The 19810-nt window shown below is 43.1% G+C and overlaps 1 protein-coding gene across 19 annotated transcripts in view; it reads right to left on the bottom strand.

Annotated features, from left to right (window-relative positions):
* Window positions 1–6755: 6755 nt before the first annotated feature.
* Window positions 6756–19810, bottom strand: part of LOC137421854 (protein tyrosine phosphatase type IVA 1) — a 157868-nt gene continuing 144813 nt past the window's right edge. For all 19 annotated transcript variants that reach the window (XM_078773211.1, XM_068108320.2, XM_078773214.1 and 16 more), the window contains 3 exons: window positions 11937–12067; window positions 7764–7838; window positions 6756–7480 (listed from right to left, as the gene is read on the bottom strand). In XM_078773211.1, the coding sequence (XP_078629337.1) occupies window positions 7363–7480; window positions 7764–7838; window positions 11937–12067 (324 nt within the window). In that variant the 3' untranslated portion in view covers window positions 6756–7362. The remainder of the gene's footprint in view (window positions 7481–7763; window positions 7839–11936; window positions 12068–19810) is intronic.

Raw genomic sequence — 19810 nt, 5'->3', positions numbered from 1 at the left:
GCGTGGGGGAGCAAGAGGGAGGGCAGGAACCGGAGATTACCTGAACGGCTTCCACTTGACGTCTTCACACCTGGATAAAGTAACTCAAACGAAACGGATTTAAAATGTACAAGAAAAACAACAGGTTTATTAAAAGAAATGGCGGTAATACAAAATAATGCACGGTAAATAAAATCCTAAATGGGACGTCCCCGCACATAGATCCAGTACAGAGACAAAGGGATAGATAACTGAAAATAAACGTGTTTGGTTATTCAATTGCACTTAGCTCGACTCGACCGGTGCGTCTCGTCAGGACTCGTCCTTGGTGGGAAAGTGCGCTCATGCGTTGGCGCGAGTAGGCCTCAGTCCGCCCTCGTTTCACTAGGCCGCACCCGTTGGTGCGAAGTAGGCCTTCCACGTGAAAGGAACAACAGACGTGCAGCCCGCTCTTCCATACGGTGCTCGTCCACCCGTCCTCTGCATGGAAAACCGCAGTTCCCGGGCCGCGGCTCTGCCTCCTCACGACCACCAGCAAGATCTCCAAACACGGCCGTTCACGATCGCTTCTTTGAGCCCGAGAACAAAATGCCACCATTCGTATGAGGTTCAGGGCGAGAATGCGCAAGAGCGACCAATAACGGTGTTGCGTTGGCGCGAGTAGGCCTCAGTCCGCCCTCGTTTCACTAGGCCGCACCCGTTGGTGCGAAGTAGGCCTTCCACGCGAAAGGAACAGCAGACGTGCAGCCCGCTCTTCCATGCGGTGCTCATCCACCCGTCCTCTGCAAGGAAAACCGCAGTTCCCGGGCCGTGGCTCTGCCTCCTCAGGACCACCAGCAAGATCTCCAAACACAGCCGTTCACGATCGCTTCCTTGAGCCCGAGAACAAAATGTCACCATTCGTATGAGGTTCAGGGCGAGAATGCGCAAGAGCGACCAATAACGGTCAGCGCGTTCTGAACTCCCCACTCGTCAGAGCAAGGACAAAATGTCGGGAACCCAGTCTTTTGTTCCTCGGGCTCTGATGTCATCTCAACACGTCTGTCCCGACCCTATCAGCAAGTTCCATCTCACCCATCCTTTCTGTCAATCAAACCTCTCCCAATCACGGCTCCTGGGGGCATGGCCTCACAGATCATTCGTCCTGTGTGCTTCCAACGTCAGGGTTGTCAGCGGCAGTGCTTCATTCCTGGATTCCGGTGGCTTTTTAATTGGGGGTGTTTAATGGGCGATTTTGGCTAGTGTCTGTGGTGTGGTGCCAAAAGGGACATCGGAATAAAGTACAGAGGTAACGACATACAGGGGATTAATTTACCCATAATCCCTGAGCTAATTAACATACCCCACTCCTCATAATGGGGACGAAGGTATACTTACACGACACACAGTCTACCGGATCCCTACTTAGAGTACATTGAGGTGGTTCTTCTTCTTCACAACAGACGGAGCACACTAATCTATACACGCTACCTGGTCTATTGCATCACTACCCCCTACAAACGTAATAATATTCTATACAACTGCTTGTCATATCAATGCAAAACTTTAAACAAAGGAGGGACTCCCCATGGAGAATATTTTCCTGCTAACTCTGCCATCAAGGGTCACATGGTATATGGCAGCCATATTGGATAAAAGGGAAAAAATTGGACATCATTTTCCCCGAAACCGCTCAACAAAAAAATTTGAAATGCGGCATATGCTTTCAATCCTGACAAATCTCACACTCTTACGATGTCTCTCCGAAAAGACCGACTGGACAACCCTCCCATCCACTTTCTGAATAATCCTCTCCAAGAAGTTCTGTCACTCAAGCTTTTGGGTCTCACTATTTGCCATGATCTTTCCTGGGAAAACCACATTTCAAATCTGGCCTCCAAAGCCAGTCGCCGACTGGGCATCCTCCGTCGTGCGAAGTCCTTCCTTGGCACACCTGAGCTCCTCACCACATACAAGGCTTTCATCCGCAGCTCAATGGAATACTGCTCTCCCCTCTGGGCTGGTGCTCCTGCCTCACACCTAGCTCGTCTTCACGCTGTTGAAACCAAAGCTTTCAGAATCATTGGAATCTCCTGCGATGTAGTCAACACCGAGGGCCTTTCACTCACTCACCGCAGGCAGGTTGGTGGTCTTTCTGTCTTCTACCGACTCCTCTCTGGCCTTGCCCCCCCAGCCCTCTCTGTGCTCTGTCCCCCAAATATTCCTACAGGTCGCACAAGATCTGCCTGCAACCCTCTTATGGTTAAACTGCCAAAATCAAGACTGTCTGCTCACCTTCACTCCTTCATTCCTCTTTTCTCCCACCTCTGGAACAAACTCCCTCACTCTCTTCAATCCCACTCCACCCTCCAAGTCTTTAAAACAGCTGTTCACCACCATCTCTTATCTTCCCCCATCCAAAACCTTGATCTTTTCTATCCCCGCTAATTTCACCCCAATTCCACTTTTTTGAAATACCAACTTCTGTCCTGGAAGTCCTTGGTGTCCTTGTGTTTTATACTTCTCCCACCCCCCCCCCCCCCTTCCCACGGCCTCCTCCCCCCAAGCCCTCTCCCTCCCACACATCTCCCTGCTCTCAAATGTTGTGTGCTCTCAAGTGTTTGTGTGCTTCCCCTTCTCTTGTCTTCCGCTCCCTCTTTTTATATATTTTGTTTGTCTGGTTGATTTGTTTGTGAAGTAAATGTTAGCTCTTTCACGAGCCTCGATTCAGTATACAAAAAAAAAAAAAAAAAAAAAAAAAAAAAACTCCCCATAGGGTGATAACGATGACGCTATCAGTGAAGTGGTATTCCAGATATCATTGGTTGAATTGAAATGCGTATACCAAAATGTGTTTCTCTGCATCCACATGTCCGATCGATGCAAAACTTTAAACATAGGAAGCTGCAAACTTCGAATCCCGACAGGAGAGCTTTGACCTAAAGATGTGCACATTTGCCTTTACAGTAAGCTGTCTCGCCTGGGTTTGGCGATCTATCGCCAGCACCATGGCAAAATTCCTGTCCTAACAAGTAGAGGGCACTGCATCAGTGGCAGAACCGTGCCCTCAGCCAAAGATGCTACTCTGCAGCCTGATGCTGAAAACGAGAAAAAACTTCAACACACGATAATGGGTAGGGAGGTGGGAAGGGGGAGAGGTAGAGGGCTTTAGGATTGCACACTTTCATGAAAAATATGAACCCAACACATCAGTGATGCATTTTATAATAAATACAGGCTCATACTCTTTACAGAGCTCCAGGGCATATCACAACTATTTAAAAAACGAATCCAGACCTGATACAATCCTCGACGTGTCACCACCTCATTGTGGGCAACTCGAGTGATGGTGTAGGAATTTGTCATTTGTTCTTTGTGCCGGAGATATATCGCCTACTCTTCATGGAGGCCACTATTGGATATTTAATGTCCACCGACTAACGCAAGCCGATGAGACACCCAGTTTAACGTGCATCCGAGGGAGGGCACACACATTGATTCCTCATTCTACATGTGGAGCACCAGGATGATAGTTTACAATTGTGCTGAGGTTTGAACCAAGACTAGACAGCTCAGGTGTGAATGCGCATACCTCTATATATAGGCTATCCTGCAGCCCATTAACTAACATGTAGTTTATTATTCGTTTTTGGATTTGTTTGACAAGATGGTGCAGAGGTAGCACACTTACCTTTGTGTCTGTCTGATCTGAGTTTGATTCCAGACCCGTCTATAAACGTGCAGATCGGTGCTTCGCAAGCAGGGCAGCACATCCCATACGTCACAAGCACATGCTGTTGTCAGGTCTGAGGGGCAATGTCGGATGGTGACGCAAGTCAAATGCTACAAATCAATGAAGAGACCTTGAGTTGGATGGTGTGGATTTTTGCAGAACTTCCTCTGTGAGGGTATTCAGGGTAAGATTCCATCTGCCGGGGATAGATTCTGCTGTTGAAATGCACCTTTGGGTCGGAGCAGCGTTTTCTTGAGCAATTCGTCAATGAATTAAATTTACGTCACTTGAGTTTATGTTAAAGTTCACCCTTTCATCATGAAGTTCACACCCTGTCTCCAAGACGTTTTTGAAATGCATAAAAATTACTCATTAAATTTACGAATATTTCTGATTTTCTTTCGTAATGTGAACTTTCATGCTTAACTTGGACTTTCATGTAAAGAACTGTCTTGTTTTTGTTGTTGTTACCTCTGCCAACGAAGGTGGATGGAGGTTATGGTTTGACCCCTGTCTGTTTATCTGTGAACAGGATATCTCAAAACGTTGTCGACAGATTCAAACGGAATTTGATGGACAGTTTGGGTGTGTGACAAGGACGAATCGATTATATTTTGGTGAAGATCTGGATACGGATACAAGAATTTCTTAAGTGATTCTTCACCATTGAGAGATGGGGCCAAAAACGCAATGTGTCATGATATTTCAAAAAGTTGTAGATGAGTTATGACAAAACCTGGTGGTTGAGTTAGGTAGATGACAACAAGCTGATTAGAATTTGGTGAAGGTCCAAATCCAGATCTGGCCTATCAGTGGGATACAAAATGTAAACTGTTCAGCCTGGCGGAGGCATGTGCTCCACCGAGTGCCGATTCTAGTTACTTCCGCCACCAAAGGTGGATGGAGGTTATGTTTTCACCCCTGTCTGTTTGTTTGTGAACAAAATATCTCAAAAAGTTGTGGACGGATTCGGACGACATTTGGCAGACATGTAGCGAATGTGACAAGGACGAAATGATTAGATTTTGGTGAAGATTCGGATCCGGCTACTATAATTTTTCAGAGATTCTTCACCATTGTGAGATAGTGCCAAAAACGATACATAGTAGGATATCTCAAAAAGTCGTGGACGGATTTGGACGAAACTTGGTGGACAGGTTGGGTGTCTGACGAGGACAAACAGATTCGATTTTGGTGAAGATCTGAAATGGATTCGGATATGAGAATTATTTAATTTTATAAGTGATTCTTCACCATTGGGAGATCGGGCCAAAAACGATACATAGCGGGATATCTCAATAGTTGTGGATGGATTTGGACGAAACTTGGTGGACAGTTTGTGTGTGTGAAAATGAAGAATCGATTCAATTTTGGTGAAGATCCGGATCCGGATCCAGCCAGTAGAATCCAATCACCATTGAATGATATGGCCAACCAGGTGGAGGTATGATCTCTACTGAGTGCCGTTCTATTTAGGACTGTTTTTCAGGTCACAACACATTTAAGGGTATTCGTGAAATCCTGTGGGCTGTCAAGATAACCCCGAGGTCTGCACACATACCCTTGAGTTATCTAGCTTAGGATTGAATGCGGACGCATCTATAAAAGTGGACATGCAGGGCAATGCATCAATGTGCTGGCTGTTCCTCTGATGGATATTATGGTGGGAGTGCATTCTGCTAGCATTAGTTAGTGGATGATAATGATTCGATGATTTATTTTGTGAAGAGTAGTGAGTTATCACCTACACTCTGAATAAATCACAAATTCCTGTGCCTTGAGTCATCTATCCTACATCAGAGTGGCGACCCATGTCAGATATGGCAACCCGTCCCCTGTCGGATATGGCAACCCGTCCCCTGTCGGATATGGCAACCCGTCCCCTGTCGGATATGGCAACCGGTCCCCTGTCGGATACCCATGTCAGATATGGCAACCCGTCCCCTGTCGGATTTGTCGGATACCCATGTCGGATATGGCAACCCGTCCCCTGTCGGATATGGCAACCGGTCCCCTGTCGGCGACCCATGTCAGATATGGCAACCCGTCCCCTGTCGGATATGGCAACCCGTCCCCTGTCGGATATGGCAACCCGTCCCCTGTCGGATATGGCAACCCGTCCCCTGTCGGATATGGCAACCCGTCCCCTGTCGGATATGGCAACCGGTCCCCTGTCGGATATGGCAATCCGTCCCCTGTCGGATATGGCAACCCGTCCCCTGTCGGATATGGCAACCCGTCCCCTGTCGAATATGGCAACCCGTCCCCTGTCGGATATGGCAACCCGTCCCCTGTCGGATATGGCAACCCGTCCCCTGTCGGATACGGCAACCCGTCCCCTGTAGGATACGGCAACCCGTCCCCTGTCGGATACGGCAACCCATCCCCTGTCGGATGTGGCAACCTGTCCCCTGTCGGATGTGGAAACCCGTCCCCTATCGGATACTGCAACCCGTCCCCTGTCGGATACTGCAACCCGTCCCCTGTCGGATACGGCAACCCGTCCCCTGTCGGATGTGGCAACCCGTCCCCTGTCGGATACGGCAACCCGTCCCCTGTAGGATACGGCAACCCGTCCCCTGTCGGATACGGCAACCCATCCCCTGTCGGATGTGGCAACCTGTCCCCTGTCGGATGTGGAAACCCGTCCCCTATCGGATACTGCAACCCGTCCCCTGTCGGATACTGCAACCCGTCCCCTGTCGGATACGGCAACCCGTCCCCTGTCGGATGTGGCAACCTGTCCCCTGTCGGATACGGCAACCCATCCCCTGTCGGATGTGGCAACCTGTCCCCTGTCGGATGTGGCAACCCGTCCCCTGTCGGATACTGCAACCCGTCCCCTGTCGGATACGGCAACCCGTCCCCTGTAGGATATGGCAACCCGTCCCCTGTCGGATGTGGCAACCCATCCCCTGTCGGATATGGCAACCCCTCGCAAGAGCCGACTTCTGCAGAACTGACTTTCTTATGTTTTGTTGTCGAAATCCTTTATTCATCATCATTTAAAGACCACGACATCTTATCAAACGTTAAAAAGCATTATTTTACAGAAGCATTTACATAGTGTTTCATGTTTATTTTAGCTCATAGCAACCAACTTACAAAAAAAAGTCTGAATTTTCACAACGTCCAGTGCGTCATTACTCATTAGAGTTCATCAAATACCTATTTTTAAATATATAGATACAAAGACGTGCGCTTTAGCAATCCGTTTCAAAATTCCACTTTAAAAAGAAGAACGTTTCTGCGTTAAGGCAAACTAGATGCATCCATTTCTTGTACGAAACTTAATAAAACATTCATTTCCTGTAAGACACAAAACATTCACTTACTGTTTGAAACTATTGAGTGTTCTAAGAACAAAGTTGTCTCCGTTCTAATGATGAAAATCTCTTTGGCACAATAGTAGCACTTAGGTCCAGGAGAAGAAGGCCTTTTGTACTCAAATTAATAACATGTTTAAGAAGGTTTCAGCAGCAAGCGCCATCTTGTTTTTCCAGGTAAACAGCGTCAAGGCTAATATAGCATGTCGTCGATATGACGCCCTTGTATTTACATTATTGCAAAATGAAATAAAACGGCCAAAGAGAGCAGTAATGCGAGAGTGTCTCCGAATTCCATACAGGTACGTGTCCGCATGAAAATGTGCAACAAGATGCGGAATTCTGCTACTGGATGCAGCAGCTGTTCTTGTGTCTGTTGATGTCTCGGAACCTCAGTCTCATTTTCGGTCGGTACTTCTCCAGGTAAACCAACTGCCTGCTGTTGATGGCACCACGTCGTTTCCTGGAGGAAGAATAAGAAGAAAGGTTTTTGTATTAAAATACAAGTTCCCTTCCAAGAAACTTCAACGCACGAGGAGGCCACTAGGCCCATCAAGCCTGCACAATGCTTGCCAACCTATGCTTGATTGCCCGTGATTTATTCTTATTAAATGTGCTGTCCCTCCAATGAACGTTAAAGGGGAAAGAAATGTATATACTCCTTTAAAGATTGGCACCAATTATCATTTTGTTGGGACACATTGCACGTCTCTATTAAAAGTGAGTAAATAAAGTGCCCGTCTTACTCTCGAATGTACTCCACCGCATCTTCATACTTCATCCCGCTTTCTATGAGCGCTAAGGCTACCAGGACCGGAGCTCTGCAAACACGAGCACATTCAAACACATTTTAATAAGAAAAGAGGGTGGCACCAATTGTACCTACCTATGACGTATCTAGTAGTATGGATTTCCCATATAGAATAGGGGTTGCCTATAAACTGCTACACTGATGCTTTGCAGGTAAGGCATTGCAATGTAGAGTACAATGCCATTTTGAAGAGGTGTTAGGCCAGCTGTCATGTTCGTTTTTAACCTGCCTGTGGATGCTAAAAACTACACAGTATCTTTAAAAAAAAGTGTAGGCCATTGCATGCTTATGCCCTAACCATGAGACCAAATTATTGCATTATAATCGGCTGCTTCCTATTCCATTAGTTTATGGTGGGGAATGCTGAGCGTAGTTTGGCAGATGGAAACTGCAAGGTCTGTGGCGAAGTTGAGCGCCCTGCATCCGGAAAGGTATTCACTTGTGACCTTTTCATTCCCAGGTCGAAAATTCCATAGAAACCAATAGAGACCAGTAGGACATTTATATGGGTCTCTATTGGCTTCTACAGGAAGCAGCAGAGTTTCCAGTAGCAACCTATAACTAGATTTGCTTGAAACCAATAGAAACCATTGGTAACCATTGGCAACTGGTCTGAAACCCATAGGAACCTTTTTTTTTGTATACAGAATCGAGGATCGTCGAAGAATATTGAACATGAAAACATGCACAGACACATAAAACATGCAATGAAAGGAGCGGGAGACAAGAGGGGGAGCGAGAGGGAAGCACACAAGCACAACAACAGTAGAGAATAGGGACATCGGTAGATCTGTGGAAGGGGTAGGGCTGGGGGAGGAGGGAAGGGTACACGGTATAAATCAAATGAACACTACTAGGAATTTCAGTAAAGAAGTTGGGGATTGAAAGAGATGGATTTGGGGTGTTTTAACGGGGGTAGAAAAGATCAAGGTTTTGGATGGGGAAAGATAAGAGATGGTGGTGAACAGCTGTTTTAAACACCTGGAGGGAGGAGATGGATTGAATAGAGTGAGGGAGTTTGTTCCAGAGGCTGGGGAAAAGAGGAATGAAAGAGTGAAGGTGAGCAGAGAGTCTTGATTTTGGCAGTTAAGTTCAACTGGTCCTGTAGAAACCATTAGAGTTACCTGGTCTGAAACCCATAGACCAATCAAAATACTTTACATTTTGTTATAAACAAACGCAAAAACACACCAAAACCAAAACACACTGGTTTTCAGGAGTCAGATAGCTCAGTAAAGCACTGGTGCAGTTCACCAGAGGACCTGGGTTAAATTTCCAGTCTGGGCATGTAATTTTCCCACATACGTCAATTTGTTATTTTCAATCCTGTTCATTCATATATTGGTATTATATTGGTCTCTTACTGGTCCCATTGACCTACTGGTTTTTTATTGGTATTTTATACTGGTCCAGTATTTCACTTTCCGTATTGAAACCAGTAGATCCTACTGGTCCAATTTCCTATGGGATTTGACCTATTGGTTTTCAATGGGGTTTTCGACCTGGGATGGTACACATATATGATTATCACTAAAGTTGCATTTTGTGGAGTGGGAGTCACTTATGCCGTTTCCACAAGGAAGTCTTGCCGAGAGTTCACGGCAAGCTCTCAAGTTAGGTTGGAGTGTCAATTTACAGGATGTGCTGAGATGGGTAATATTGTCGCGGTCCTGGTGATTAAAATCTTCCAGGAAAACGGATTTCCGAATGGGCTTTAACTCCGAGGCGTTCAGTCAAGATAGAGCGGAGAATACGCATGGGGGCAAGTGGGGGAGAGGCCAGAGCGCTTACCTTCACGGATTCCACCGGCAGTCTTCACACCTGGAGAAATTAACTCAAACAACGCGAAAGTAAACTTTACAAAAATACCGGTTTTATTAAAGAAAATGCCGGTAACAAAATAAAACACGTCAAAATAACAATAGATTCCTAAATTGTAGCGCCCCCACACAGACTTAGTAAACAGACAAAGGATAAACTAATAATAGCAAAAATAAAAGGTGTGGTTGGCACTTATCTGCGAGCGGCTCCCAAATTTCGTCAGGCATTGTCTCAGGCTTGTGTCCCTGCGTGGGAAACCACAGACTAGTTGGAGCGAACTAGGCCTCACACACTAAGCAAACGAGCAGGCGTGCAGCTCACTCTTCCACGTCATCCTCGTCCTCACGATCTCTGCGCGGAAAACCGCAGTTCCCGGCCCATGGCTCTTCCTCCTCACAACCACTAGCAAGATGTTCTAACATGGCCGTTCGCGATGGTGTCCAAAATCAGAAGGGGCGAGAAGATGTCGGCAACAGACTGTTCATGATGAGATCCACAACGAGAAGGACCAAAAGGACATCGATGCCGAGAGAGATAAAATGTCAGCACATGACCGTTCGCTAACAAAGTCCAGAACGAGAAGATGCAAGAGGGGCAATAACAACCGTTCGCTATGGTCTCCAGAACGAGAAGGGGCAAGAAGAAGAAAATGTCGGCCAGAGCGTTATTTTATCGTCCAGGCTCTGACGTCATCTCAACACGTCATCCTTGCCTGATCCAACCAGTGCGTGCCACCTCTTAGTAGTCCATCCCTGCTCGACAAACCTAACCAATCTCGTGCTCTGTGGGGCGTGGCCTCTCGGACCTACCGCTTGTATTCTCACCCATGTCAATGTTATCAGCGGTAGCGCTTGATGCCTGATTTCCGGTTAGTTTTTATATGCACGATTCTGGCTCGATGTTGCCATTAAATGCGCGATTCTGGCTCGATGTGTGGGTGCTGTGTCAAAAGGAACAGAGGGAATAAATTAGAGGCAATTACAAACAGGGAATTAATTTACCCATAATCCCTCGCTAATTAACAAGCCCCACCCCTCTGATGGGGACAAAGATATGCTCTTCCACGACACACGGTCTACCGGATCCTTACTTATGGTACATCGAGGTTTCTTCTTCTTCACGACCGTCGGAGCACACTGATCTATACACTTTACCTGGTCTACAGTATCTCTACTCCCCACAAACGTAACAATATGATACTCGGAGAGCAAAGGTGCGTGCATCCCTGGGGACTGGAAATGCATTCAGGTTCATTGTCCTCATAAAGAATGCAATGAGGTTTATGTTTCAGCATCATTTACTTTATGTTCATTAGTGGGATTTATCTGAAACATCTGCTTGCAGTTGCATTACAAGTAGAATTGCATAATGAACATTTTCAGGCGCTGTGGGTATGCGCGTCCACAGGTCCTGCGCTGCTCAGGTATATAACCGTAAGTACGCCGCCATTAAGACAACACTTGAATCTAAAGACAGAGTATTACTGTCTTTGTTGCCCTTCCCTTTCTCTTCTTTTTTGCATGCAGTGATACTCTGCGGGGTAGCATCTTGGCCGAGGGTGTGCCGCTGATGCAATGCCCTCTGTAGGTTTGCGCAGGAATCTGTAATTTGTTGAGGGCGCTGGTGATAGCTCCCCTACTTTTCGCAAAGACACCATGAGATATTTAATGTCCAACAACTAATAGCGGCAGGTGAGATGCCCATTGAATGTCCACCCAAGGTACACATTTATGAAACGCTCCCTGTAAAAACACCTGTGAAACTGCCAACACTCGTCGACATTCATGCACTCTCAGATCAGATCTCACAATCAGCTCATAGTTATGCCAGAGGCCATTGAAACAAGATTTCATGTTATTGGCCTCCCCTCGTTTCTCTTTGAAATAAAATAATAATAAGCGTTTTGCTGCATGCACTCGGAGCCATTTGTCTGTAGGAAAAGGTGTCAATAACTTATTCACATCGTTTCACAGGTCAAACATTCTTACCCACTTTTATTTGATAAAGTTCATTGTTTCATAAACCAGATGGCCACAATAAAGTTTTTTTTACTATTATCAGCTGACCTGCCCTTTATACGGTTAAGACAGCCGATGACATTTGGTTCCTCGAATGGGTTTGGCAACGTTCACTGATGTGACATTGTCACCGATGAAATATACAACTCAGGCCTTGTCAAGGTTGCAGCAGCAACAGAGTCCAAACTATTATGATGTATTACATGGAGAGTTCAAAAAAAGGAACGTGGAAATGGATACTACGGGTATATTGATAAGTACTGTATTACCTCCCGAGACCAGCGATGCAGTGTACAGCTACGCAGCATCCGGGATCTTCACGGAACTTGGTCTTCAGGAGTCCCAGCCAGTTCTCCACCACGCTTCCGGGCGGTGGTGCTCCATCGTCAAACTGCCAATCCTGCACCATGCCAGGAGAAATTGGGAAAGGGAGGAGAGAAGCAAGGCTCGTTCACGGTATGCACTCGACTACCTTTCGAGGGCTTTTTAGGGAGCGGTTTTACAAGACTTAACCTGCCATTTTGAGATGCACACCATGATTTATCAAAGTTGGAATGCTGCTGTCTTTCATAGCAGAACTTCAAAAGTAAAGGATGTGGCAGTTAGATTGTATGTTATTTATCTTCAAACTGTCCACCAAATAAAAAGAAATGCCTTTCCTGCCCACCCAAAGCTCTCTTTATATCTTTCTCTCCAGCATCATGTGCTCTGAAGCAACGTTTCGACCTTTTGCAGCTTGTTTTTGTGACAAGAATTTAAAATATGTCTTTGAAACCTCGTTTAAAATCAGTTTGACCTACTCCCCTTGCTGGGTGCACCAGCTTTAGATTCCGGAACTCGACCGGAAATCACCAGACCAATGGAAGATAGAATGAATAACTGCTCGTCTTGCTGGAAAAGGTTATAGCTTCGATCTGCATCGGCGGATTGGTATGGAATCAACAGAACGTTGATCGAGGCACGCTAAGCATCCTGGGAAGCAAAAAGAAGCTCACATTTCGGGGTTAACTCTTCATCAGAGCAAAAGAGATTAGAGCCTGAAAAGTCAGCTTCGCCTCGCTTCCCACGGCAATTAGCAGACGTCACATCAATCAATATTAAATATAAGAGATAGCATTGGCGTCGAAAATCAAATTCTTTGCTTGCGGCCATTTTGCGATCGTGCCTCGAAAGTATGGAAAGCTGCTAGAACTCGGTTTTCTTTTTAAACCAAATTTTGAACTGGCTTTATCGCGGCAAAACTACCAAGTCTGGGACAGGTTGAAGATTTTCAACATTAGAGGCTTCATATTCATTTCAATGAAAGGAACAAAGCAATTGCTTTGAGGAGAAATATATGTGTGTATATATATATATATATATATATATATATATATATATATATATATATATATATATATATATATATATATATATATATATATATGTATATATATATATATGTATATATGTATATATATATATATGTATGTATATATATATATATGTATGTATATATATATCTATATATATATATATATATATAAATATAATTATATATATATATATATATATATATATATATATATATATATATGAATGAAAAATATATATATATGTATGTATCTATCTATAATTCCAGCAATCTCTGTGTGTCTGTCTGTGTGTCTGTGTGTCTGTGTGTCTGTGTGTCTGTGTGTTTGTCTGTGACCGCTGTTTCTCGACAACCACGGGTCCGATATACTTGAAACTTGCCAGGTATATTGCTGGGGACCCGAGGATGTGCCTTTTCAAGGTTTCATATTAATCGGACAATTACTTACCGAGATATGTCCAAAAAACGCTTCAACCAATCAGAGAGCAGCGAGCTATCACGTGTGCCGAACGTGGCGATCAGACTCTGCCTCGGACGGCACATTTGACAGCGTATTCATTTATTTCACGTTGGAAAACTATGTTGCCGTTAAACTATGTTTTAAAACGAATTCAAACTGCGATTAAATTAAAACGATTCATCCTAACTGCGATTTGCGAACTTCCGGACAGTGACGACTTATCTTCCGGCAGCCAATCACAGAACGCTCTGTTGCGTAGGCGTGGCCGATGTGAGACGAGCGGAGCTGAGCGCGTTACGAGCTGACCGCCATTACGGTACGTAATTCGATTTCTTATGCGCATTATTTCTCCCAATTCAGTCAGAGCGAAGGGCGGAAGCGAAGAGCGTTGCTTTTTTTGTTTACGGGCGTACGGGCGGGGTAGAGCGTACGGGTAGCGTTTTTTTTTTTTTTTTGGCCACGGAACGGGCACCCACGTACGGGCAATGCCCTAGTATATATAATCAATGAATGAATGAAAATGTATATATGAATGTATATATATATATATATATATATATATAAATGAATGAATGAATGAAAAAAAAAATATATATATATAAATGAATGAATGAATGAAAAAAAAATATATATATATGAATGAATGAATGAAAAAAATATATATATATATATATATGAATGAAAAAAAAAATATATATATGAATGAATGAATGAAAAAATATATATGTATGAATGAATGAATGAATGAAAAATATATCTATCTATCTATAATTCCAGTAATCTCTGTGTGTATGTTTGTATGTTTGTATGTTTGTATGTATGCGACAACGATTTCTCGACAACCACGGGTCCGATATACTTTAAACTTGCCAGGTATATTGCTGGGGACCCGAGGATGTGCCTTTTCAAGGTTTGAAATTAATCGGACAAGTAGTTACCGAGCTATGGCGATTTAGCCGTTCGCCGTTCGCTTTGGCGTTGCGAATGGACCAAACCATTTCATGTAAATAGAGGGGGGGGGGGGGTTCTGTGGTCGTTGCGAATGGACCAAACCATTTCATGTAAATAGAGGGGGGGGATTGTCACTGTACTCGCAAGCCGTTCGCCGTTCGCTTTGGCGTTGCGAATGGACCAAAACATTTCATGAACCAAACCATTTCATGTAAATAGAGGGGGGGGGGGGGGGATTGTCACCGTACTCGCACCCACGTACCCACGTACCCACGTACCCACGTACGGGCATTGCACCCACGTACGGGCATGCCCTAGTATATATGAATGAATGAATGAATGAAAAAAAAATACATATATATGAATGAATGAATGAATGAAAAAATATATAGTATATATATATGAATGAAAAATATATATATATATATATAAGTGCCATTGTCTCTCTGTGTCTGTCTGTCTTTGTTCCTTATGCATGGCTACATCTTTTAAGTTCCAAACTCGGGGTAAAAATACAACTTTGTGTGGGGGTTGATATAGGCGATGTATCCGCGGCCACACGTGGGGGTGTGAAGAGCAGAGGGGTGGGGGGGGGGGGGGGGGGGGTCGTAAATTCTCTATGTAAATGTGTAGCGTGTAAAGCCACCTGGTGGTGGTGGTAGAGGGTATTACAATGTCCTTTTTTATTACCTGGGCAACGCTGAGCTTAAGCACTCTTTGCATGGATAAATTTATCCTCCTTCACCTCCTCTTTGCGATAAATTTATCCTCCAAGCTTCAAAATTAGTAATTTGGTCAAAAGGTCAAAGGTCAACATCACATAAAATAATTGTCATCCAATTAACCTGAAATTTGAATGTGCTATTTGAGCTTTGTCATCTAATTTTCCACAAAACTTTATTGTGAGAATATGGAGAAGAAAAAGTATTAATTTGGTCAAAAGGTCAAAGGTCAGCATCACATAAAATCATCAATTGTCATCCAATTAACCTGAAATTTGAATGTACTATTTGAGCTTTGTCATCTAATTTTCCACAAAACTTTATTGTGAGAATAGGGAGAAGACAAATTAATAATTTGGTCAAAAGGTCAAAGGTCAGCTTCACATAAAATTGTCAATTTTCATCTAATTGACCTGAAATTGTAATTTACTATTTGAGGTTTGTTATCTAATTTTCCACAAAACTTTATTGTGAGAATATGGAGAAGACAAATTAATAATTTGGTCAAAAGGTCAAAGGTCAGCATCACATTAAATTGTAAATTTTCATCTAATTCTAATTGACCTGAAATTTAAATTTACAATTTGAGCTTTGTCATCTAATTTTCCACAAAACTTTATTGTGAGAATAGGGAGAAGACAAATTAATAATTTGGTCAAAAGGTCAAAGGTCAGCTTCACATAAAATTGTCAATTTTCATCTAATTGACCTGAAATTGTAATTTACTATTTGAGGTTTGTTATCTAATTTTCCACAAAACTTTATTGTGAGAATATGGAGAAGACAAATTATTAATTTGGTCAAAAGGTCAAAGGTCAGCATCACATAAAATCGTCAATTGTCATCCAATTAACCTGAAATTTGAACGTACTATTTGAGATTTGTCATATAATTTTCAACAAAGCTTTATTGTGAGAATATGGAGAAGACAAATTAATAATTTGGTCAAAAGGTCAAAGGTCAGCATCACATTAAATTGTAAATTTTCATCTAATTCTAATTGACCTGAAATTTTTATTTACTATTTGAGGTTTATCATCTAATTTTCCACAAAACTTTATTGTGAGAATATGGAGAAGACAAATTATTAATTTGGTCAAAAGGTCAAAGGTCAGCATCACATAAAATCGTCCATTTTCATCTAATTGACCTGAAATTTGAATGTACTATTTGAGCTTTGTCATCTAATTTTCAACAAAGCTTTATTGTGAGAATATGGAGTAGAAAAATTATTAATTTGGTCAAAAGGTCAAAGGTCAGCATCACATAAAATCGTCCATTTTCATCTAATTGACCTGAAATTTTAAGAATTAGCATATTGGGTCACTGAATTTGTTCACCAATCAAAATATAGAAGCCGATTGTTTTAGGTCAAAAGGTCAAAGGTCAAAATTTACACAAAATCATACATTTTCATCTGATGACTTGAAATTTGAGCAGGAAAAAGACAATAAAACATGGGAGTTGCTCCAGATTTTGCAATCGAATCTAAAGCAACATAGGCGAAGCAACTGCGAAAATAACAAGGAGGCCTCTTACTGATGATAAAAGTAAGGATCCTGATGCATCACTGGTAATACCCTCTCCAACCAGCACCAGGTGAGGCGCTACAAGGTACACATTTAGGTAGAGAATTTGCGTCGGCCCCACCTTCGGAACCCCGGGGGTGTGGAGAGGGGAGCAGGAAGGAGAGGGGTAACCAAGTATCTTTAACCTTTGACGAATGATCCATAATCCCCCCTGGCAAGTTTGGTGGAGATCGGTTAAGTATAATGACCGAATGCAACGGGCACAGACAGACACCAAATTGCGTATGTTATTATGGGATGATGATGGTGAATGGTGGTCCGTAATATGTAGATTCTGCATACGTAATATGTAGATATGGTTCTTTATGCTAAGGCTAGAAAATGGTGTTTGCTTTGCACAGAAATGTATTCACATTGGTATATTCACGATTTGGATTGTAAATGTATTTTTAAACCCACCTCAGCCTTGCATGTCATCATGTCATAAAACACATAGCATATCATTATCAGCTATTTGATGAAAACCCAGCTGGCTCAATAGTGACCTTGATAAGAAGAGATTAATCCTTCTGCGCTGCCTGGTTTCCACAACCTGGGATATGCATCAAAATGCTGCCTTATGAAAAGGAATTATACAGCACACATCCCCAAGGTGACTCAAAAAGTAAATCAAATCTACGACGAAAGCATATACTGCAGCAGAGAAGCAATAATGTTCATGACAACTGGGTGTCAGAATGTCTGAGCCCTCCCGACGGCAATGGTGTGTCCACCAACTGTGGTGTGAATGCATGAGAGTCTCATTTCTGCTCACCGACTCGTGACACTGCCTGTGGCATATTGATGACTGTATAACTGGGGTTCAGCAACACACCTCAGGGGGTGTCATGAGCCGACCTGCAGAAACTAGCACGAAGCCGTAGTTATACAAGGCTCAGGAAGATGGTAAGGGGACCATCTACATGATAAATAGGTGAAAATGGGGTGGTGGTGGGGGGGGGGGGGGGGTTGGGGGAAATTTAAGTAAAACAAATCAAGGGTGGAGGATAGAGCATAAGTGAAGAATGTCAGTCTAGGGGAGGGTATTGGAGAGAATGTGGGAAGTAAAGGTAAAGGATGTTTGGAGGAAATGGAAAGGGAGAGTAACGAAAGAACAATCTATGTCATTAATTGAAACTGGTGGGAAGGTCGAAAATGTCAGCATTTTTGAGTACTTAATATGTAGATGGTCACTTAGCCAGAAAGGAGTAAGTATAAGTTGCTGTTGCACAGCCATTCCGATCATGGTCAATTCCTTGGAATCCTCAGATTATGCTGTGCTTGGCAATCGGTCTGGAAATCACTGGGACCAAAACAAAAGCTCCATCCATCTCGAAAGCCAGAAGCATTTGAAGTGGCATATCAAAAATGATACTCTAAGCATATTTAAAACATGAATGTCTTGAAACATTCATGATAAAGATGAGGCAGTCACTCAAGGTAAAGTTTTGTGGATACACTTGAAAATATATGTCCAAACAAACTCATGAAGTGTTGAAGAAAGTTAAAATGGACAGTGTGTTATCCTTTTCCTGAACATTTTTTTTATTCACAAGATCGAGGCCCATGTAAGAATGAGGTGATAGAGTGGATGGACTGACGGTGGGACAGCAAGGCAACAGTTGGACACAATAAGTAAAGGAATGAATGAGCATGAAAAGGGGAGAGGGAGGAGGGGAGGCAGCGCAGCAACAGAAGAGGGTTATGTTGGGTTGATGGGGTTAAAACAGGAATGTGGGTAGGGTTTGGGGAATGGTATGAGAGCACCGCCTGCTTGAAGTCCCGGAGGTAAGAGTGGGATAACAGCTTCTGGAAGGCTGTTCCTCATTCGGGAAAAGCAGTGAGCAAAGGAACTGAGATGTGCAGTCAGCTTGGATTATTTTCTGCTGACCAGGAGTGGATTACTCGAAGATCTAGAACCGCACTCGGTAGAACTGTTACCTTTGTTATGTTGTCCTGCCAGGATGAACAGTTTATGATTTGTATCCCACTAATAGGCCAGATCTGGATTCGGACCTGAATCAAAATCGAAACGGCTTGTTCCTGTCACCTAACCAACTATCTACCAAGTTTTGTCACAACTCGTCCACAACGTTTTGAGATTTCATGTTACAAATCGTTTTTTGGTCCAATCTCTCAATGGCAAAGAATCGCTTTAAAAAATCTAGTATCCAGATTCGTATCCAGATCTTCACCAAAATTTAATCAATTCATTCTTGTGAAACAACCAATCTGTCACCCAAATTTTGGTTGAATCCATCCACAACCTTTTGAGATGTCCTGGTCACAGACAAACCAGCAAGAAGTATGTCATGCATAGCATGATATTTGCGAAATCCCTAAAATAAGTTGTTGACCTTTGACCTATGTTGACCTTTTGGCTAAAGGTGACCTCAAAATTAATTGGTGGTTGAATACAATGATCTGATATGCAAATACTCTTCAAATTTCAAGTCAATCGCATGAAAATAGAGGATTTCAGAAATTTGACAGAGTTCTTGACCTTTGGCCTATGATGGCCTGTTGGCCAATGTTGACCTCAAAAATAATTTGTGGTTGCATTAAGTGACCGGATATGCAAAACCTGCTCAAATTTCAAATCAGTCGGATGAAAATTGAGGATTTTATAAACTTCACCTAAGTTGTGGAACTTTGGCCTATGTTGACCTTTGGGCTAAAATTGACCTCAAAAATAATTGTTGGTTGAATTCTGCGACCTGATATGTAAATCCTCTTCAAATTTCAAGTCAATCTGATGAAAACAGAAGATTTTAGAAGTTTGACAGAGTTCTTGACCTTTGGCTTATGTTGACCTTTTGGCCTATGTTGACCTCAAAAATAATTGGTGGTTGAATTCAGTGACCTGATATGTAAATCATTTTCAAATTTCAAGTCAATCGGATGGAAGTTGAGGATTTTAGAAATTTGACAAAGTTGTTGACCTTTGGCTTATGTTGACCTTTTGACTTCAAAATAAATAGGCTTCTTCCTTCTGACCAACTCTACCAGTTGGTGAAGTTTCGTAAAGATTGGTTGAAAATTGTGACCTGTAGGTGCATGACGTACAAACAGACAGACAGTCTGTCTG

The sequence above is a fragment of the Myxine glutinosa genome, chromosome 2 (assembly GCF_964187855.1).
Source record: "Myxine glutinosa chromosome 2, kmMyxGlut1.1, whole genome shotgun sequence".
Taxonomy (NCBI): domain Eukaryota; kingdom Metazoa; phylum Chordata; class Myxini; order Myxiniformes; family Myxinidae; genus Myxine; species Myxine glutinosa.
This window is presented reverse-complemented; position numbering and strand designations above follow the sequence as displayed.